This window comes from Mus musculus, chromosome 6 (assembly GCF_000001635.26).
Source record: "Mus musculus strain C57BL/6J chromosome 6, GRCm38.p6 C57BL/6J".
NCBI lineage: Eukaryota > Metazoa > Chordata > Mammalia > Rodentia > Muridae > Mus > Mus musculus.
This window is the reverse complement of record NC_000072.6, coordinates 104,833,174-104,856,362: the sequence shown is the minus strand read 5'-3', so window position 1 is coordinate 104,856,362 and position 23,189 is coordinate 104,833,174. Positions and strand designations below refer to the sequence as shown.

Below are 23,189 nucleotides of genomic sequence, written 5' to 3'. Positions count from 1 at the left end.
AGATACAAGCTAGGGTTTCAGCTAATTTCCTGAGAAGTTATTATGACCTATAGACTTTGTTTGTCTTTATTTGGTGTTAGTTTGGAAACAAGTATGTCAATCTCACCCGTTTATCATTAGATTAAAAAACAATCCAAAACTTCTGAAAGCTATTTTGAAGAATATCATGGTATTATTTGCACTATTAACAGTCCAGGTTTGTTATGGAGGCTTAAAGCATACAGCATAATTTCTTGAATGAAATTAAAATTCCGATACCTTAAGAAAACCAAAGCGCTTGTCACATGTATCTTACAAAAAGTATTATGTTGCTTGTATAACATTCACAAATAGTAAACTCAACAAACACTTTTTCTACTTTTTAACATTTTTTGCAGCCAATTTCCAAAGACCAAAATCATGTTCTATTAATCAAGTGACAGAGCGGCATTAAACCAGCCCTTCACAGCTCTAATGGTTTCTCTGTAATCAATTTTTCTGTAGATGGCATTTATATTCAGCTGTAGTTCACACTGTGAACCCAATTCAAAAACAACTTCTTGCGTTACACTTCTAAGTAACAGCATGGGGTTGACATTTGGGCAAGAGAGAAAGAACATAAGTGCAAGATGAAATAAAAGCTTAATGCTTCCTTTATGTCTAAATATGGATTGATTGCATATTTACAACAAGAAAGAATCCAGTACAGAGTGCTAGTCAGCCAATGTCCATGTCCAAATTGAGCCCAAATTTGCAAACAGTTTCTGTTGTAGTGTCTGAGTATGACTTTCTACAACAGGCACATGTTTTGTTTATGCTTTCTTTCCCACTTGAAGTGCTGTAAATATTTTCTTCTTTTCATTGTAAATATAAGTGCCATCTAAGTAATATCTGCGAGGATAACCATTTATTTGCTCTGACTTTTGGATATTATGGACACACATTATTTTTGCTAAGGTATGATACATACAAATGCATCACATATATTATTTGAAAACAGCTACTACACTATGATCATCACCATTGTTATTATCATAAATGGGAAACAACAGAAATGGATTTATGAAGCTATATATATGCACACATATGTATAGTTATGTACATATATACATAGAGCTCTTTTGTCCCCTAACTCTCAATCGTGCTTATCAAAATATGCATCCTTCTCCGTACTCTTTCTTCTGTGTATCTATACCTCTTATTTCTGCACGGTATTGCTTGTACCTTATAGTAATATGATTTGTCTTTCCCTTATGCTAGAATGTTTAGCGAGTAAGAGAGAAATTATCTGAACCAAACATACCTCAGTACTTGAGACTATATGTGACTCTTGACAGCACTATTCATTGTATAGATGACAGAATTTTTATATTGAATAAAAGTAATAAAGGTCTGTCTTCTCCACAGCTTTGCCTGTCATGATAGCCAATCATGAGAAACAGTTTTTGGTAAATGTAAGTTCTCATTTTTTAATTTTTTTCTGATTTTACAATGAAAAAGCAAGTACCAAATTGAAAATCTAGATGGTGACAGATTCAATGTGTGATGGATGAGTTTTTTTTTTCTTTCTACTACCAGTATTCAGAGGTAATCTTGATGTCATCTCAAGGACATGGAAAATCAAAGTTAAATCCAAGGGTACCACTTAGAATCAGGGCTGCCTTCAGTGTTTCATTAAAGCCATTTCACCTCTAACACTTCTGTGACCCCTGATCAACATATCTCTTTTTAAAAAAAAGTCATAAGAAGAAAGTGAAGACTAGCAGTACTTTTATTTCTTTTAAAATAAGTAAAAAAAATCAAAGTAAATATGGCAAAAGTGATGTAATACATATCGCCATTCAATGCACCTTCACTGTATTTTAGCCATTTGGTTGCCCTTAGGTAGGTTATTTTCTTCTTTTTTTCCAACAAACTCCAGAACTGGGCATAATCTTCAGCTCTACTTTCAGTTACATATATGTATACATTCATAATTATCAAATGATAAGACCTAAACTTGTACAATAGCTCAGCTAGTTAAGTGGTTTTTCACAAGAATGAGTTAAATGCTCAGGATTTTTAAATGCCTGGTATGGTGGTGCATACTTAAAGTCCATACCCAGGAACACACGAACAGAAGAACCCATTGGGCTTGCTGGTGATCCATGATTGTCTATCTCAAAGTAGTTGGATGTACTCCTGGGATTGTCCTCTGGCTTCCATAGAAAAGCACACAGATGTGTACAAACACTCACAATACATGTAGTCCTCCATTTCTTGAAACATACACACAAATCAACATATTCAGGAAAATCAAAATGAAAGTATAGATGAGTTAGTATACGTGTCTTCACTTCTCTCACACTAGAGTTTCTTTCTTACTTTTGCCTCAGTTTCACAGCAGCCCAAAATTATATGATGCCTTATCAGATATAAATATGTTAAAGGTAGAAGTTAGAGTTGTAAAGAGGGCTTTTTTCTGATATTACAAATGGCAGGAACACTGAGAGTCTACTTAAAGACAGAACAATGAAAAAAAAATTAGTGGTAGACTTATCATTTTGGTGTGTGTACCATAATGTCACTTGTACTCTACTATTTGGTCAGATGTGGGTTTTTGTAGTGGTCTCCATCTTTTGGAAAAGGAACTTTCTTTGAAAATGGTTGAGACCTACTCTTAACAGTGGTCATCAGATTAATATTTAGAATGTAGTCTAGAATTATGATAGCCTGGTAAGCTGGTGGTTGTAGGTTCTCCTCCAAAATCCATTACTTATTAGCCCTAGGAATTGGTTAGGTTTCTAGTACCAAGATAACCCTCACACAAAAGGCTCAGTAATCATTAAAGAAGAGGGGAGAAAAGAAAGTAAGAGACAAATGAACAGGAAGCTTGCTGTAAAATAATGTCTCCTGAAATATGAGATACTACACACACAAAGTCTAATCACCATAGCTACTCAAAGAAGACATGAACAATAATTAAAACTGAAGGACATGCTAATAAAAGGGGAAAAGTGGAGACTTAGACCTAGACAATGAACTACAGGAAACAAAGAAATGCTTAGAGTAGCAGGGCGTGGTGGCGCATGCCTTTAATCCTAGCACTCTGGAGGCAGAGGCAGAGGCAGGCAGATTTCTGAGTTCGAGGCCAGCCTAGTCTACAAAGTGAGTTCCAAGACAGCCAGGGCTATACAGAGAAACCCTGTCTCAAAACACACACACACACACACACACACACACACACACACACACACACACACACACCAAAAACCAAAAACCAAAAACCAAAAAACAAGTGCTTAGAGTAAGAAAATGGTTTTCCACAGGAAAGAGTCCCACCTGAAATTAGTCATCCAATAACAAATGGTTTGCCCTAAATCATATAACTACCTATAATTAACATTAATATACAGCGTGAGCAGGTTGAATATATTTAGTGTGTGTATGTCTGTATGTGTGTGTATGTGTGTTTGTTATGTGTGTGTGTATATATGTATGTATACATCAAAGAAAAAGATACCAAAATCCTTTAAGGCTCAGTTAACATTGTGAAAGGAAATCTGGGAGTATTTAAGATCCATATAACACATACTAAACCAATTATAAATAATAAACACTCAGGACACGAAGATAGGTATAATTATGTTTTGAGAAAAAAAAAACTCAGTTGAGTTCTACTTGAAAAGGAATGTGTCTCTATATAAGGAGAGACAACATTGTAGAGAAGAAAATGAAAAATTAGAATGGTGGTCAAGGTGAGGAGATTTCAGGCTCACAGTCTCACAGGCTCATAGTCTAACTGCTAACAGGACAAATATTTTCTATCATATAGAAATGCAAATTCTACTATCATTGTAGAAATTTTAAGTGAAAAAGAGAAGAACTCACAGGTCTTTGAACACTACAGTGGTCAATGTTCTCTTAGTGTGTAGATTAAGATTTCCAAATGTGTTCACCATCTACAGTCTCATTCTTTGTATTCAATGGAAACACTACTATATATGGAAAAGAAGCATTGTGGTAGGGAATGAGTCCACAGCACTGCACTATGGAAACTATTGTGGAAAATTACAGGGTGCTCAACATAACCTTACAGGTATTCAAAGGAATGTGAAGAAGCAAGGGCATCAATTTATAGAAATGATACCAATGGAGTGTAAGCTGAAAACTCTTTGATTATTTAGCTTGTAAATGCTATGACTAAATGCTTAAAAAACAACTCAGTGGAAGAAAAATTCATTTTAGTCCATAGTTTTAAAGGGCTTGATTTATTGTTCCTTGGCTCTCATGGTGCTGAGAATGTGCAGCAAAAGCGATATGTTTATTTCATGTCTGTTCTAGAAGCAGAGAGAACACCTGGCGAAGGGCCAGGGATGATCCATCTTCAAGGACCCTTCTTAGGGACCTACTTCCTTTGTCAAGAGTCCTCTTCCTAAAGTTTCTACCTCTCACAGTAGCACAATAACCCATGTAAAAAGGGTTCAAAGGACAAGCCTTCAGGAGAAAGATCATAGTCAACCCATACTAACCAACTCCCAGCACATTTGTGAAGAAGGCTGAGAAAGGAACTGTAAGGCCCGGGAGAGTAACTTTTCTCAAGAAGCATAAAAAGCAAGTTTCCCTCAGATATGTATGGTAGCCCTTACCTAGTTTGCTAGCCCTTCACCTTCTGGTTGGTGAAACCCACTCTGACACCTGAACTCCAAAACAATGTAATACATTTGTCTTGTTTTAATACACTGTTAGTGAGAATTTGTTACAGACTCTGTAGGGGTATTTACTACTGAATATCTTTAAATTTTTAATATGAAATATGGAAAACATTAAAGAGGAGTCTTTGTTAGATCTCAAACATGAGATCTATGCCATGCAGGTTTCACTTTCAAATAGTTCTCATCTTTTACAGTTGAGATGTGTCATGATATGGAAATTCTTGATATGGAAATTTGTAAGCTCCAAGACTCCAAGGAGTTAAATGAAGGAAAGGAAGGAAAGAAAGAAGGAAGGAAGAAAGACAGATAGACAGGCAGATGGAGAGGAAGAAAGAAAAGATGAAAGGAAAGAAAGAAAGCAAGAAGGAAAAAGAGAGAAAGAATGAAAGAAAGAAAGAAAGAAAGAAAGAAAGAAAGAAAGAAAGAAAGAAAGAGAGAGAGAGAGAGAAAGAGAGAGGAAAAGAGAGAAAGAAAAAAGGAAGGAAGGAAGGAAGGAAGGAAGGAAGGAAGAAAGAAAGAAAGAAAGAAAGAAAGAAAGAAAGAAAGAAAGAAAGAAAGAAAGAAGGAAGACAGGAAAGAAAGACAGAAACTTCATCTCTATGAAGAAAATTAGGAATTACAAAGATTCTGTTCATTGGTTTCATTTAGTGAATACAAAAGATAAATATTTGAAGACATGTGAACCTTCTACCTAAAATTTTTTGATTCTCATTTTTCTCTGACCAGTATGTCTTAGGTAGTCATAGCTGCAAAGAGACATCATGACCAAGGCAAATCTTATAAAGGAAAGTATGTGTTTGGAACTAGCTTACAGTTTCAGAGGTTCGGTACATTATCACCATGTGGGAAGCATGGCAAAGTGAGATTATGGTAGTGTTGCCATTACACACCATCATAATTATAATATATTAGCACAAATATGTCATTGATTCTGTCAATGCAGTGTAAGTCAGGAGGAGGAATAGAACTGTATGCTTGTCTAATCTTTTCCTCAAAATTATTTCTATCCATTCCATCTCAAGTTAGAAAATGGAGTAACACAGGGTGGGAAGATTCCACTTTGCATGTACTACAATAGGCACTCAAAAAATTCACTTAAATACTGGAGAATGCACAGTAACTAAGGGCATCATAAAATTACAAAATTTCTGTCTTCCTGTTTTATCTTTTGAGTAACTTACTTGCTTATACTTGCTTAAAGTTAGTAAAAATCAGTCCAGGCTTAAAGCATAAAGGAAGTGTAACTTAGGTATCTTCTTGTCCCAGATACCCTCTAAGTTCCAAGAAATCTCAGATCATTGTTCTTAATTTGAAATTTGCTCTTTTAGAGGACATAGATTTGGCTTCCAACACCCACTTGTGAAGCTTATAACCACTTGTAATTCCAACTCCACGTGTATCTGTTCCCTGCTTCTGACCTCTGCAGGTTTATATGCACACACACACACACACACTCATGAACATAAATATAAAATAAAATAAATATTTTTAAAATCACACATACACAGAAAAATTTCTGAAAAGAGATTTAATCAGAGTGGCTAAAAAGAATACAAATACAAAGGTTTAGGCAGTCCAAGACCATCTTTGGGGATTATACTAATCTTTAGGCTTTGATAAGAAAAAAGTTGGTAGGGAGAAAGTGGGCAGCCTTGTCTAGTCCCTGATTTTAGTGGGATTGCTTCCAGCTTCTCTCCATTTACATTGATGTTGGCTACTGGTTTGCTGTAGATTGCTTTTATCATGTTTAGGTATGGGCCTTGAATTCCTGATCTTTCCAAAACTTTTATCATGAATGGGTGTTGAATCTTGTCAAATGCTTTTTCTGCATCTAACGAGATGATCATGTGGTTTTTGTCTTTGAGTTTGTTTATATAATGGATTACATTGATGGATTTTCGTATATTAAACCATCCCTGCATTCCTGGAATAAAACCTACTTGGTCAGGATGGATGATTGCTTTAATGTGTTCTTGGATTCGGTTAGCAAGAATTTTATTGAGGATTTTTGCATCGATATTCATAAGAGAAATTGGTCTGAAGTTCTCTATCTTTGTTGGGTCTTTCTGTGGTTTAGGTATCAAAGTAATAGTGGCTTCATAAAATGAGTTGGGTAGAGTACCTTCTACTTCTATTTTGTGAAATAGTTTGTGCAGAACTGGAATTAGATCTTCTTTGAAGGTCTGATAGAACTCTGCACTAAACCTGTCTGGTCCTGGGCTTTTTTTGGCTGGGAGACTATTAATAACTGCTTCTATTTCTTTAGGTGATATGGGACTGTTTAGATGGTCAACTTGATCCTGACTCAACTTTGGTAACTGAAGTGTGGACACTATGCCCCTCCTTAGAATTGGGAACAAAACACCCATGGAAGGAGTTACAGAGACAAAGTTTGGAGCTGAGATGAAAGGATGGACCATGTAGAGACTGCCATATCCAGGGATCCACCCCATAATCAGCATCCAAACGCTGACACCATTGCATATACTAGCAAGATTTTATCGAAAGGACCCAGATGTAGCTGTCTCTTGTGAGACTATGCCGGGGCCTAGCAAACACAGAAGTGGATGCTCACAGTCAGCTAATGGATGGATCACAGGGCTCCCAATGGAGGAGCTAGAGAAAGAACCCAAGGAGCTAAAGGGATCTGCAACCCTATAGGTGGAACAACATTATGAACTAACCAGTACCCCGGAGCTCTTGACTCTAGCTGCATATGTATCAAAAGATGGCCTAGTCGGCCATCACTGGAAAGAGAGGCCCATTGGACACGCAAACTTTATATGCCCCAGTACAGGGGAACGCCAGGGCCAAAAAGGGGGAGTGGGTGGGTATGGGAGTGGGGGTGGGTGTGTATGGGGGACTTTTGGTATAGCATTGGAAATGTAAATGAGCTAAATACCTAATAAAAAATGGAAAAAAATAGTTGGGACAAAGGACAAAACATTGGTACTTATCAGATTTGAATAGAATCATAGCTCTGTAGTTACAATTAAAATGTCTATTACCCTCTCTTCTTAACACAATCTGCATCTTGGGGGTCTTTTCAATACTATTTATATACTTTATAATAACCTTTGATTTTTACCTGAGTAGGAAATTCAACCATACACAACCCTTCCTCTAGGAGGAGTTGACTGTAAGTGAAAGGATTAAAACTCTGAAAACTGAGTAACCAATTTTTATTGAAAGCTAAGAGGTCAGTATTTTAGCTCATTTTGGAGGAGGCAATAAAGACCCTAATCTTAAGGACTCTTCTCTCAGCCTTAGACATAATCAAACTACTTTCTTTTTGGAAACCCAAAAATATCTTTTACTTTATTTTTTCCCAGATAATGGCAACATTATCTGTAAAAGCACAAACCATGTCACCAAGTAGATGGAACCTTGTGGTAGGAAGAATGAATGGCCACGGAGCATAAGAAAAATTACTACTCATAACATAATTAATGTTATGCATGACCTGGTTTATGGTGAATACTTACGGGACTTTTTGGTGGTGACATTAACTGGCAGACTTGAGGGTCCAGTCCCTGCAGTGTTATAGGCTCTCACAGAGGCAAAGTAAATCGTATTAGCTCTTAGTCCTGTGATGTTCTTGGTTGTGACATTTCCACTGACTCTAATTTTACCAATCATAGATTCTTTGGAGTTGTCTGTCCAGTATAAGACCTGAGTGGTAAAACCAAGTGAAGAATACATTTATTGTTTTCTCTAAAATATCAACCTTTACAGTAGAGTAATATATAAATGATAAAACATATTTATCAAAATAGATATACCTTCATAGCAAAATAAATATATAATATTAAAAGAGAGTAAACAAATATCCACCATGAATAAAAGACAACCAGGGCAATTTTAAGTTACCAAAATGATCTAAAATTATCAACTTTAACAAAGGGCATAAAATAATTCAGACTAAAACAAATCCCATTCCATCAATCAAACATTCAGATCTGTTGGTATTACTCTTCCTTTCAGAGTTCTCAGATACCATGGATAATTAATGACTCAACCCACTCTGATCACTTGCTATGAAAAAACATTGTTTCATGTACACCAAAACAATATATATATATATATATATATATATATATATATATATATATATATATGTTCATTACCAGATCTTGAGCTTCCAAATATAGTATGTTAGAAATTATATATATATGATCTATGGATTTGAAGAAATTTTCAGTGAGGAGTATGGAGATTAGAAAAACATCAGGTCTCAAGATAAGCAATTTAGCAGTTTGCAGTTAGAAATTCTAGCCACATGAGTAGAAGTATTTTATTTAGTTTTTTTTTTACTTTTGTTTTTGCTTATGCTTCTTTCATGGAGGATTATGAGATAAAGGAGAGAGGAAAATTATAAATATTTAGAAAAATTTTGCTTTTTAAAAGACAAAATATCCATGTCCTGACTCAATGGACTCAGTGAAGAACATAAGTAATAAAATGTGTTCACGTTACATACTCTCAATAAAAAAAAAAAAAATTGTATAAATGTGATTCACTTCATTTTTAACAGTTTAAATGGAACTGTATTGTTTTGTTCCTTGTCACTTAGGTCCCTCAACCATGATTCTCATATTCTTTGGAAAATTGTCAGTTAAGTTCTGTGGTTTAAGATCTACAAGTGTTTGACTTTACCCATCTCTAAGAATACAATGACTGTAATGTTAATAAATACTTTGTGGTCACTTGAAAAGAAATAAAGTAATAATTTCATATGAGCTTTGTCCTCATAATAGGTTTTTCTGCACTACATTTTCCTTTAGTAATAATAAATAGTAATTTTGTTATAATACAATAACAATTTAAAATAATAATAGTAAATTTGTTTGCCTAAGACCCCATGGAAACGTTCTTTCTTCCCACCTCTGATTTGAGTTTAAAACATTGTTTTATCTCAGATCTGCATCGCTATTCCAAAGACTTCTTTATTGAAAGACTCATCCCAGGCCAATGAAATGATGGGGAGTAGAGGAATCTCAAAGAGGTAGTGCTTTGTAGGGAGAGTTAGAACATTGAGGTCATGATCTTGAAAGCGATAATGTGACCAGGGAGCTGCCCAGTATCACTTTTTCTGGTAGCCACAGCAAACATCTTCTTCTGCCATGTGTTGTAACATGTCTTCACTGTGCCCCCTACCCCAGCCTCCACACACACAAAGCAACAAGCCTAGTGTACTGAAACTCTGAAATCCTTAGTGAAAACAAACTAGTCATGCTTTTAATATTTTTGAAGATAATTTATTTGTGTACATATATAACTGCAAGACTATATGTGTCTTTGTGTGTATGACCATGGGTACCTTTGCATGTAGAGGCCAGAAGAGAGTATAGATTCATGTTTCCATGTTCCATGTTCTCTTTTTCTTAAATTGATTCTAACAAATATTTAGGTACAGTGATGTGAAGCAGAGCATTAATGCATATACTATTGTATGACAGGAAATATGTCATGTTCACAAACTCCTGTGCAGAAGGTATTGTGCAGTGAGATGCTGCATCTGTACGCAGAGTGCAGTCCATGTGAATTACCTCATAGCCTAGCACTCTTCCAGTGTTTCTATTCCAAGCAATAGCATTCCAGGAAACCTCCATTTCAGAAGCAGAAAAACTCTGGACAGAAGTTCCTCTTGGGGCCAGCTGAGGCTCTACCATTGAAGAAAAGACAACACCATATTTAAGAGAAAGCCTCTAGAAAAATGATACAAACAAACAAACAAGTGAAAAACAAACTGTATGTAAAGTTACAAGGTGAATCATTCCAACTCTGAATGCAGCTTACCATCTTCCCCAGAGTAGACAATGGTCACAGTACTCAGGGATCCCTCTCCTTCATTATTGTACACTCCCACTTTGACTTCAAAGGGAGACAGAGGCATGATGCTTTCATTTCTATAGATGAACTTGGATGATTCTACAAGAGCCACCCTTTCTTTCATCCAGGCGGTTGTGCCTACTGGCCGAAACATGACGATATATCCAAACCCCTCTCCATTCTGTAGTTCTTCAGGAATGGCCTTGGGCAGAATGCAACCAACCACTGAATACTCCTGAAAAATCTTTTGAACTATAATTATATTTGTTGATTACTTTATGTTTCTTCTACAGAGGCAATTATGGATAGTTACAATATTTAATGGACAATTAAAAATACTTTTTTCCAGTGTCATTTCTCTAATTTTCAAAAAGAAATATGAAGCAGAATATATATATATATATATATATATATATATATATATATATATATATAACCTGCTCATTGATCATTAATAAATGGCAATAATAAAATACAGTAGAAGATTGTAAGTTTTAATGATACAAGCTAAAACATAATCTTACATGAATTTTAAGCTCACTACCAAATTAACCTATTAACTACTTATGCTAAATATATGTCATTTTCAATTTTTCAAAAATTCTTCTAAGTGTGATATAATCAAGTTTTAATAACATTCAATTTAAGAAATATAGTATTTTTTTAAAAAGCATAAAAAACTCAGTATTTTAAAGCATCTGCTTCATTAATAACATCAGTTTGAATTTTTCCTGACTTAAAAAAAAGTATACATTGCTAATTTCTAGAAATCAAGTTCCACACAAAACAGTTAAAACCTGTTCTCACTAAACAAAACTGTTATGTGTTCTTTCAGAACTCTGTAGATACAAAACTTATGTTATCCAGCAAGAAGAAATGAAATTCTGCTTCATACTGGACAATCATCCTACATGATTATAACTATATTATATTTATGAATCAATAGAACTTTCTGTTTTTCTACAGGAAAAATTCTGTTGTGTTATTTTGTTATTTTATTATTGGATAAGTGTGTTAATATTGGTGGCTCTATGGTCACATACTAACTTACTAAATTACTTTAGCTTTGCAGAGGACATCACATATTCCAGTATCTGTGTGAGTTCCAGTTGCAGTCTCTTTAATGCTCTATAGCAATTAATATACCCAATTGACTCTTCTTATAGAACTTTATTTGAAGCTTTTTTATATGAAGCTTGCAGTCTGGAAGGTACCAAAGCAAAATCCAGCATAGGCAATAAGTAGAAAATATGAGGAAAAAAAAAAGACATTGGACAAGGAGAGTCTACGTGTTTGTTTTGTTATTTAAGTTGTCAGGCCCACTGGACAGGCAAACTTTATATGCCCCAGTACAGGGGAACGCCAGGGCCAAAAAATGGGAATGGGTGGGTAGGGGAGTGGGGGGGAGGGTGTGGGAGACTTTTGGGATAGCATTGGAAATGTAATTGAGGAAAATACGTAATAATAAAAAAGAAAAGGATGAGAAAAAAAAAGTTGTCAGGCAACAGACTTTATTAGCAAGGAAAGGTGCTTGTCGCTCATTCCGATGACCTGATTTCCATTTCTGGATTCACATGGTTGGTAAGTGAGGACACTCACAATTTGTCTTCTGATTTTAATGTGGACATTTTCATACACAAAAGCACACATATGCCACATGCAGAAAATAATAGAAGTAATAGATATCTCTGAAAGCTCTAAAGTAGGTAGAGAGGAGATACCGCTTTGCTAGCAGTCATACACAAACTGTAAGCAAAGGAAATGGATAGTGTTGCATCCACACATAAGAACCTAGGAGCACTGGGCCTGGATTTTAGGAACAACTGCCTTGAACTCCTATGGCCCCCAGAGAAGGACGATGTGCCACATCCATAATTGACTGGCTGCTCAGTTGCAGACATGTTTTCATTTCCTCATTGCCTTCTCTGTAGCTTTAAAGTAAATCCCCGTTCACCGGGATGATCCAAACTTTTCTCTATTTCCTCCCACATGAAACAGTCTAATAAATACAGTGAACAAAAAGATGAGAAAGCAAAAAACACAGCTGATGAAACTGGGAAAGAGTAAGACCCTTTCTCCTGGGAAAGGGGGGGGAGAATTATAGAGTTATTTGTGAATGATTTGGAGAAGGCTTATAAGAATTCAGCAATATATATTTGATTTTTTTGAAGTTTCTTCATTCTCAGATGCATCATCAGTCCATGCTCAGTTCCATATGCAGAGAACACTTGCTTCGTAGTAAAGAACATTCCCTCTTTATCATGTTGTCTCTCCAAAAAAAGGAATGAGACTGGTAAGATCAGCTTAACATGAAGCAAAAGTGACGTATTTCAGTTCTTCCATTTATGGACTGAGAGCCACATGATTAAAAAACAAACAAATAAACAAACAAAAACAAAACAAAACAAAACAGAAACTACCTAGTACTTTAAAAAAGCAGAAAAGAGTTTTGTTTTTCCAAGTGAGAAAATTCTATGTTTCAGATATTCAAATGAATGTAAAATTATTTAAAATTCTTAAGGACTAATAATGCTCAATTACACTTTAGTATGAAGCAATGCCAAGCAGAGAGGACTAGTCACATCTTACTTACAGGTTGTTTTTAAAAGTAAGAGTTTGTGTGACATGACACCATACACTTCAGACAAGGGGCTACAAAGAATCAATACAAACTGATCTAGAACTCTCATAACCTCAGAACTGGTCCTCATAGTATGAGAAGTTATAGTGTAAGCTGTTAAGGGAGATAAGCAATCAATAGATCTACACAATTGTAAAGTCTTTGAACAACAACAAATGAATAGGCCACATGATAAGATGTTACCATGGATGAAATAGTTGTACTTATAACTTGGGGATCACCAAGAGCTGTTCAATTAGACTGTAAACTTAGTGGTATACCCTTGGTGAGGAAGGCCACAAGCTCTAAAGTAGAAACTACTACTATCACTTTCCTACAAAAGTACAATTTTAAACTGCATTTTAAAAACCAATCCGTATAACCACAGATAAGCATCGGTTTCACCTCTCACCAAATAAGCTTCTTTACAAAGCAGACAGAGAACATTTCAGAAATCTACAACTGGTCAAAATAAAGAGACAACATGGGGTACCCAGCCACAAGTGATAGAGCTACAATACAGCTTCTATCTCTAAGGCTATGGAAACATTGTGGAAGATGGAACAGAAAGATTTTAAGAGCCAGAGGAATAGAATATCTGTTGTGCAATAGAGTCTTCTCTCTATGACAGGAAAACTGTCCCGGTAAAAATCTCTAACAAAATACATCACCAAGACTTGCACAATAACACCAATTAAGGTGTACACAGGATTGGAAGAAATCTCACAAAGCTACAGGGAACGGATGACTAAGAGAGTGAAGATCAGTCTGCTTCATGAGAGATCCCTCACAAGTCATCTAATCCCAAGCGATCAGCCCTAAATACATATACATGAGCTACACTAGAACTCTCTCTCTCTCTCTCTCTCTCTCTCTCTCTCTCTCTCTCTCTCTCTGTGTGTGTGTGTGTGTGTGTGTGTGTGTGTGTGTGTGTGTGTGTCCTTCTGTCTCTCTGTCTCTAGGTATCTTTCTTTATGTCTCTCTGTCTCTCTGATTCTCTGTATCTCCTTCTGTCTCTCTGTTTCTCTCTGCCTCTCTCTCTCTTTATCTCCCTTTCCCTTTCTTTCTCTCTTCTCTGTCTCTCTGTCTCCTTTGGTCTCTTCTTCTGTCTCACTTTATCTCTCTCTGTCTCTCTCCCCAATAATAATTAAAAAAAAAGAAGGTATTATGAATTTGAAGGACAGCAGGGTGACACAGGAAGTTGGAGAGCAGTAAGGGAGCAATAGAAACAATATAAATAGAGTACTTACATATAAAATTCTCAAATTAAAGAAAATAAAGATTCAGGAAACATAATCACACCTCGTCATTTGTATGATATGTGAATATTTGAGGAGTATAATAACAGAGTGAAATTTATAAAAAAAAGACTAAATTATTTGCAGTCTTCAAAATTTTCACTTTGTGTAAGATATGTGCCAACCTGAGTCTTGGGCATTTAACACATGGGTGTTTTCTCCTATATTCTTGGTTATAACCACATTGGATATGACATACCACCTTACACTTTACTTATTAGGGACCATAAAATGAGAACAAACATTAGCATTCAGTTTGTATTTGACTTCTGATATTAAAATTTGTAATATAACAGTTTAAATTTCCAAAAATGCAAAATAACACAATCTACCCTAATAAATAGTGTACATAAAATGTTTTCCTAAGAACCAAAGAATTTCTGATCTTTGAGGAGAAGGAAACCAAGCAGGAAATCAGCAAAACTCCCTTCTGTTGTAAGGAATATTTTTATACAGCCTCAAATAAATATAGAAATCTAAATGTCTTATTGACGAAAAATCAAAAGGAATTTTCTAGTTAAATTTCCTTGAAACTTCAAATTCAAATCACCAGGTATAATATGTTTGATCTACTGCTTAAAGTAGCTATAGGAAAACTTGTTTCCATAAGTTAGAGCAACATAGAAGGGGATGAATTAAGAATGCTGTGTTGAAATTCTCCAGGTCCCATGTGAACCAGTTTACTTTTCAGTTTCTTTAGGAGACAGCACTGTTCTCTGTTCTCTACCTTCAATCTTTTTTTTATTTTAATTAGGTATTTTCTTCATTTACATTTCCAATGCTACCCCCAAAGTCCCCCATAACCTCCTCCTCAACTCCCCTACCTCCCCTCTACCTTCAATCTTATTGGAAGGACTAAATGGTATGAGTCTCTCTGAGTGGCCCACAAGACCCTGCAGTCCTCCACAGATGATATGTCCCTCCCTAGTAGGCCTGAAACTTCCTATGCTCTCAGTTCGCAGTTCCTGCCACAGAGTAGTTGTGGAGGGAACCACACCAGCTAAGCACTGTCCTCCATAATATCCACAGGGAGCAAAAGATGTAGGGAAAGGATCATTTTCAAGGCAACTGTAGTAAGTGTACCACTGACACTTATAATCTTGAGTAAATATCTGCCCTCCTCTTTTCCCCAATATAAGCAGGATTAATGACTAATATTGTCTCACAATCCCTTGCTCATTCTCTTCCCTCTTTTTATCTGGTAAAGAATTTCTCAACAATGTCATCAGTGACATTTTGAATCAGATAATTCTTGTGTAAACCTGCCTTATGCATTATTGGCTGCTGGGTAGCAATCTGGTCTTCCCTTTGTTTCCTCACACCTGCCTATACTCATTATCTTAGTTATTACCCACTGAGCACAGTCTTTGTAAAAATCCAGTCATTGTAAAACATTTACTGATGATAAATTGTTCTTTATTTATAGATAAGACCAGTATTTCAATACATCACTCATGTAAATATTTACCCATAATTCCTGTGGTCATCCCATTTTAAGGCAAAGATATAAAGAACCAGCGTTGTACTCCTGTCTCTCCACCAAGGGCAACAAAAGAGGATAGTTATACTTACTGAATTATTGTGTCGTAGGGAACAGTAAGTGTTACATGTCTGTGTTTTCTAGAATTTAGAGAATGCCAGTTCTCTCAGGAGACAAAGGCCTGACAAAGTTCTAAACTGAAATGAGAGCTACAGATTTTGATGGGATAGAAGAGAGAGGCTATGCAGATATGCAGTGACTGACCTTCTACCTAAAGAACAGGAAAGGTTCTTGTTTGAGATCAAATATTCCACTTGCAATGGGAGAGTCTCCCTGAGCCCCACTGACAGGGACACCTGCCTAAAGGACAGAAAGGGAATCTAGCCACAGACAACCAGAATGCAGAAACTTTGAATTCTCTTGAATAGCTGCTTGTAAGTACCTCTATATTGCCACTGAAATAATATTGTAGGATGTTACCTGAGGAACATATTCCAAAAAACTTTTAAAAATCAAAGCAAAACAAACCAACAACAACAACAACAAAACAACAAGAAATAACAAAAGCCAGACACATCTCACTGCTTTATCAAGTACCTGCATTATTGTTTATTTGTCTGGTTATGTTTTGTTTGTCTGGTTCATTGGGGTTTTGGGGTGTGTGTGTGTGTGTGTGTGTGTGTGTGTGTGTGTGTGTGTGTGTGTGTGATAAAGGCTATAGCAAAATTAGAAATGTGTCAGAAATCCACATTTTTAAAGCTATGTTCTTTTCATCCAAATCGCTGGAAGTCAGGGAGTCAAAAGGCAACAGAGTGAAAGAGGAAGGAGAAATCTAAGTGAAGAATGGAGGACAGGGAAGGAGATGACTCCCTTCCCCTACATGCTATGGAAGTCCTGGCTAACTGAGGCAGTCAAGCTTCACCCTTACCCTGCAGGCTGCATGCAGCTCTGTGAGTACATGCATGAATGCACGACTGATGCTCAACACAAAATAGAAAATGTATTTAAAATGTTAGGAGATATATTGTCGGGTTTTGCAATGCCAACTTGGAAAGAGTTGCAATGTCAAAAGATTGGACATTACTACTTTCAAGTTTATGATTCCAAACGATAATAAAATTTGTAGTCTAAAAAAAATGAATCTATATGTTAATTTGAAACACAATGAGCAGCAAAGCTATTTGATGCTCCTAAGATTTCATTTACATGCTGGGAAAGAACAGCTGATGCCATAAAGAGCACTGTTAGAACAATAATCCATTTTAGTCTATGCTCTTCTAAGTCTACCATACCCACAATGAGAAAATTCCATAGCTAATCAATAAAAGAGTACCCAACCCACCTAGTCTTAATGACAATACTGCCGGCCACTGCTAAGTAGATACTGACATTGTTTTTTATATATGTGACAATTTGTGCTGAGTTTGTCACATTCTCTTGCTTTACTGGAAATAAGAACTGCATAATACCACCCCTAAATAACTCCTTCTCAGGGTGATGTGCTCTGATACCCTGAATTTTTATATGTCCTCTGTAGTGATCAAATAAAACTTTGGTGTTTCTGTTTTTCCAATATTCTTCCTGGCCAGCTAAGTTTTTCTCTGTAAAAATAACGTATTTGGACAGAAAATTACCTCCCACGTAATGACAAGTTCCGATCTGCTTCCACCGCCTCCATTGATATTTCCTGGTGCCACATTGGGGACTGTAGACAACCAAGAGAAATGTGGATAGTTAGGATGAAAGGAATGTCTTCATCAAGAAGAGTTCTGTTTGGGAGGGTTTCACCTTTCAAAGCGCTCATCCTGGCAAACTGAGAGAGTGTTGCATTTTTAATGAACATAAATGATGTTTACACAGATCCAAATTTCTAAAAGAGAGGACACAGTTTTGTTTGATACATGGGCACCTTGGCTCCAAAATTAATTAAAAATCAAGTAACATCATGTGTTTGACATTATTATGCATCATCTACTAATTGGCAAAATGATGTTGCATTCAGATGGTAACGGTGACACTGCTGATTTAGGGCCTAATTATACAGTTGTGCTGTAAACAAGTTACTCAGGCAGTACATTAATTCATTATTTTTTGTCAATAAACAAGCTGGATTTTTTTTCTTTTTTTAACCATTGGGATAGTTTAACATTTAAAATGGAATTTGTGTACTCACATTACTCTGGGGTGAATAAGTGTATTTTTCAACTTTTCACCCTTGAAATTGTAGTGTTCTCCTGTAAAGAACATGGCTGAGGAGCTAGGACTTCAGCTTACTTTTTGGGTCTAAGACTAAGACACTGAAAACACTGGTGTGAATAATATGCTATTCAACTCTATGAGGGTTAGTGGTAAACCTGCCTCCAGGTAAGTGGCAAATATAACAGGTTCTGGGATACCTCTCAAAGGGAGTCAGACTCAGAATACAGATTTTGTCATATACTTAGAAGTCTTAAAAATATTCTATTAACACAATAGCAAAAACAACCTAAATCCGTACTGTGTACAGATTCTGCATATGGCTTTCAAGCATTGAATCGTCCAAAGTTATTTTCATGGTCACCATTTTTGTCTAGGATTCAGAAATTTGGAATAATATTTCTAGGTATGGTTGGGGATTGCACTCAACCTTGTGTGAGGATGGATGGGGAAGGACCGCGATTAATCATGTCATTTTTCTTGCAAACCGTTGGGATAATTTAAAGACACCCAGGCTGGTCACGCCATTCTTTTGTGGTTATCTCTAGCAATAGTGCTATGATGATTTGATGTTCTTTCTTAAGATAGCATTTTCCCAACAGACATTTTAAGGTTCAATTTACCCATCATTTTGTTTGCTTATGATCCTCATAAAAATCAGCTGAACATAAATCATATTGCCAAGTGTTGACATTCATGTTGTCAAAGCAGCATGACCAGGCAATGTCATCAGAGTAGTACTGTGTACTCAACACAGTGTCGCGTATACTTGAGATATTTCCAAAGTTCAGTTATGTAAGCAATACTTCCTTTTACTTAAGTGTTCATGATTTTTTCCTAGTTTCTCATATAATGAAAAGCAGAAAATACTCCCTTTTAAACACTCATTTTAAAAAACAAAATATGTATTTTTGTGTCTGTGTAAATGTGCTCTATGTCTTTCCAAGTGCCTGTGGAAACCAAAAGAGAACACTAGATCTGGAAATACAAGTGCTCATGAGCTGCTCAATATGTATCCTATGAACTCAAGACAGCTCCAAGGGAGAAGAAGGAAGTGAAGAACTCTGAAGGTTTGAGACATGCACGTCTTCACTCTGTTCTTTCTTAACTTTTAAAATTAAATATTTTTATATCCTTTTAAAATTTTTATTAGATATTTTCTTTATTTTCATTTCAAATAGTATCCCCTTTCATTGTTTCCCCTCTGAAAGCCCCCTATCACCTTCCCCCACCCCCTGGTCACCAACACTCCCACTCCTGCTTCCTGGCCCTGGCATTCCCCTACACTGGAACATCGAGCCTTCACAGGACCAAGGGCCTCTCCTTCCATTGATGACCAAATAGGCCATCCTTCGCTACATATGTGACTCTAACTATGTGTCCCTCCACATACTCCTTGGTTGGTGGTTTAGTCCCTGGGAGATCTGTGGGTCCTGGTTAGTACACATTATTGCTCCTCCTATGGGGTTGCAAACTCCTTCAACTTCTCAGGTCCTCCAAATTAACTATTTTTAATACTAAAACCATATTGAGGAAAAGTCAGTCTTTGATGACTAGAAAGAAAGTGTGGGTAGGTACTTTAGTGTGATACAGTCCTGTTTAGAATGTCTATGAAAATCTCAAAGTTCAGAACAACAATAATGGTTGGTATGTCATAATTTTGAAAATTATGCACACTTTATGGAAACTAACATATAACTCATGCTTGTTTAACTGAGGCAACAAGAACAAAGAGAATTTACATTGTATGGCTTATTAAGAATGGGAAGTGTGTGAGCTTTGCATGACAAAACACTAGGGATACCACAGTGGATGTGAAACCTGGGGCGAGACAAAGAAGGTCTGTGATAAAGAACTTAGGAAGACATGATTTGGAGCAAAGTTGCACTTGGGCTTTGCTGTTCAGTGAACCAGCTGATGCTCAATTAGCATTTTTGTTCAGTGAGATTAGATATTATCTCATTTGCACGAAGGAGAATTTATAGAATTTCTCTGTGAAGCTGTATCTAGATCAGAGTTGAAAAAAATAGATGAAAATGAATGCTGGCTGAGCCAAATAAATGCTGTATTAATTCTTTACTACCACGTTAATGGACAAGCCCTAACATTTCTTCCAACTATAGAATCCCTATTTGAGTTGGAATTAAGAAATTTATTAAAGGTTGCCTCTCAAAAACTATTTAGAAACATCTTCTTAACACTATTTTTACTCAAATTCAAGCCCTGATTGTGGGAATGAGGTGGAGGGCATACACCTGGCTTTTATCCAATACAAAGGGGAAAACTAGAAGCACTAACTCATCAACACTAATTTTGTTCTAAAATTTCTAAAGGACCCACAGAAGCTTTTCTCTAAGAACCAGAAGAGAAAGGATCTTCCATGTCTGTAGCAAAAACATCTATATCTTACCTGATGCTTTGGTTCTCAGCAGCTCTGATGGTTTGCTTGGCTCTCCAATTCCAATGTTGTTCCCAGCAACAACACGAAATTCGTATTCCACCCAAGGACTCAAACCAACGACTGTTGCATTGTATGTCTGTCCATTGAGAATTTCAGGGACTAAAGCAAGTAAACAAGCAAAAACAAACAAAAATACCCACAGAAATCAGAACACAGCACTTAGGATAATAAATATCCACTAGTCAAGAGTCCAGAATTATTGATTCTTTGGTTTATTTTCATAAGAATCTCAATTTTTTTCAATGTCTGAAGTTGATTTCTCTCAATGATTATGTGGAAATTTTGATGGTATTTGAATTGAAACTATAGATTGCTTTAGGCAGTCTGGTCATTTTCCTGGTGTTAATTCTGCCAATCAATGGGTCTGTGAGATCTTTCTAAACTCCAATGACATTTTCAATTTCTTTCTTCAACATGTTTGAAGTTTTTAGTATGTAAGTGATTTACTTGCTCAGTTAGAGTTATAAGATACTTTAAATTTTGAGGCAATATTTCTGTGTTTTATTTATAGGTCTGCTTGTCATTTCAATATAGGAAATTTACCAGCTTTTTGTGTGTTAACTTTGCATCCTGCTACTCTGTTGAAAGCATTTATCAGCTGTAGGAATTTCACAATGGGGTCTTTAAAGACTTTCATGTATAATATTATATCATCTGCAAATAAACATACTTTGACATTTTCCTGTCTTATTTGTATCTTTCTGATCTCCTTCAATTGCCTTGTCAGTATGCTGAACAAGAATGGAAAGAGTGAACATTCTTGTCGTGTTCCTCTTAATGGGAAAGCTTTGAGTTGCTCTTCATTTACAATAATGTTGGCTATTGTCTTGCTGTAAATCACCTCTATTATACTGTGATAACCTTCACATCACTAGTCTCTCCAAGACTTTTAAAATGAAGGAATGTGTTTATTAAAAAAAAAGCCTTTTCTACATCTAATACAATGATCTTGTATATTCTGTCTTTTAGACTGTTTATATGATAGACTATATTTTTTGATTTACATATGTATACCATCCATGCATCTCTGGAATGAAGCTAGTTGATCATTGTGGGTAAGTTTTTTGATGTCTTCTTAACTTTAGTTTGGACACACTTTATTGAGTATATTTGCATCTATATTTATGACATGTTGAGCTATACTTTCTTTTTGTTAAATGAGGATTTGTTGTGTAATTTTGGCATTAGAGAAATAGGAGCTTCAAAAGACAAATTTGAAAATGTCCATTCTGTTTTTCTTTCCCAGAATAACTTTTGAGATATTGACATTAGTTATTCTTTGAAGGTCTTGTGCACTTGTGCCGTGCATCCATCTGGTCCTAGATGATGTTTTTGTAATTGAGATATTTAGTTACTGCTTATACTTAACTAGGGAGTTGGGGTCCATATAACTTCCTGTGCCCTGTATATCAAGACATGAATTCATTTATTTTAGGTTTTATAGTTTGGTAGAATACATATTTTAAAACTATTTCTTTATAACTCTAAAATTTTCCTCATTTTTTTGTTGTAATGTCTTTTACACTTCAAATTTTTGAAATTTGGATTCCCTTTCTCTTTCTTTTGATTGCCTTGGTCAAAAATTTTGTTCTGTTTTGAAGAACCAACTCTTCATTGATTCTATTGCATATTTTGTTGTTTCAATTTTACTGTTTTCAGCCTTGAGTTTTATAATTTCTTCCTATCTACTCTTGTTTTTCTTTCAATCTTTCAAGTGTATTACATTATTAATATGAGAAATCTTCAGTTTTGGCGTGAGGTCATATATATTATTGAAATTGGGAATTACAAAAACCTTTTAGGATTATAAAATTAAAATATTATGTGTACCATTACTAGACAAATCTCCTTGGCCACTTACCTGTAGCAACCGCTTGCCAGCCCACAGAAAAGGGTGTCCGAGTTTGAATAGTAAAAATTTGAATGGGGCTGTTATTATCAGGACCTGGTCTCCAGCTGAGCTGGGAGGTCGTACTAGAGATGTGCTCCACTTTTACATCCTCTGGGGGCCCTGGGGGACCTGGAGAAACATCATTTATTAGTATTGTGTTGGGAATGTTTTAGCACATCAGTTGAAGACAAAAATGGTTTACTTTACCTGCCATACATGGAAAATAAATTACAGATTACAAGTTATGTGTAGCACACACATACAGCTTAAATCCTAATAATGGATTTTATCTGAATAACACATTAGGTTACAAATAACACCCATAAAGAGAAGGGACCACAAAACATGCATTTATTGAATAGCATAGAACAATGAGATTTCAAAAACTGATCTTCAGTCTCTCTACAAATGTAGCTCAAGTAAATATAATTAATATGAACAAATGTAAAATCCTACATAATTTATTCTGCATGGACACTAATGGTTTGAATAGAAGGCCAGTCTAAATTTTAGGAACTGGAACTATTTGCTAAGCACAATCTTTCTTTCTTTTCTTTTTTTCTTTTTTTCTTTTTTTTTTTTTTTTGGTTTTTTGATCCATAACCACAAACCTAATAAAATCGAATCTTGAAATTTATGAAGCGAAAAAGTTATGGTTTTCTCTCATCCACTTATCCTCATTTAATCCCTCAAACAGCTACCATTTATGTGTGGCATTTCTGACCATGAATAAAAGAC

The 23,189-nt window shown here is 35.7% G+C and overlaps 1 protein-coding gene across 9 annotated transcripts in view; it reads right to left on the bottom strand.

Moving 5' to 3' along the window:
• Cntn6 (contactin 6) overlaps positions 1-23,189 on the bottom strand; it is a 370,745-nt gene that overhangs the window by 7,044 nt on the left and 340,512 nt on the right. For 8 of the 9 annotated variants that reach the window (XM_011241409.3, XM_006506384.3, XM_006506382.4 and 5 more), the window contains 6 exons: positions 22,422-22,580; positions 20,510-20,659; positions 17,538-17,608; positions 10,473-10,707; positions 10,223-10,338; positions 8,159-8,345 (listed from right to left, as the gene is read on the bottom strand). In XM_011241409.3, coding sequence (XP_011239711.1) covers positions 8,159-8,345; positions 10,223-10,338; positions 10,473-10,707; positions 17,538-17,608; positions 20,510-20,659; positions 22,422-22,580 — 918 coding nt within the window. Of the gene's footprint in view, positions 1-8,158; positions 8,346-10,222; positions 10,339-10,472; positions 10,758-17,537; positions 17,609-20,509; positions 20,660-22,421; positions 22,581-23,189 lie in introns of all 9 variants that reach the window. The other variant, XR_003956233.1, reaches the window with a different exon arrangement.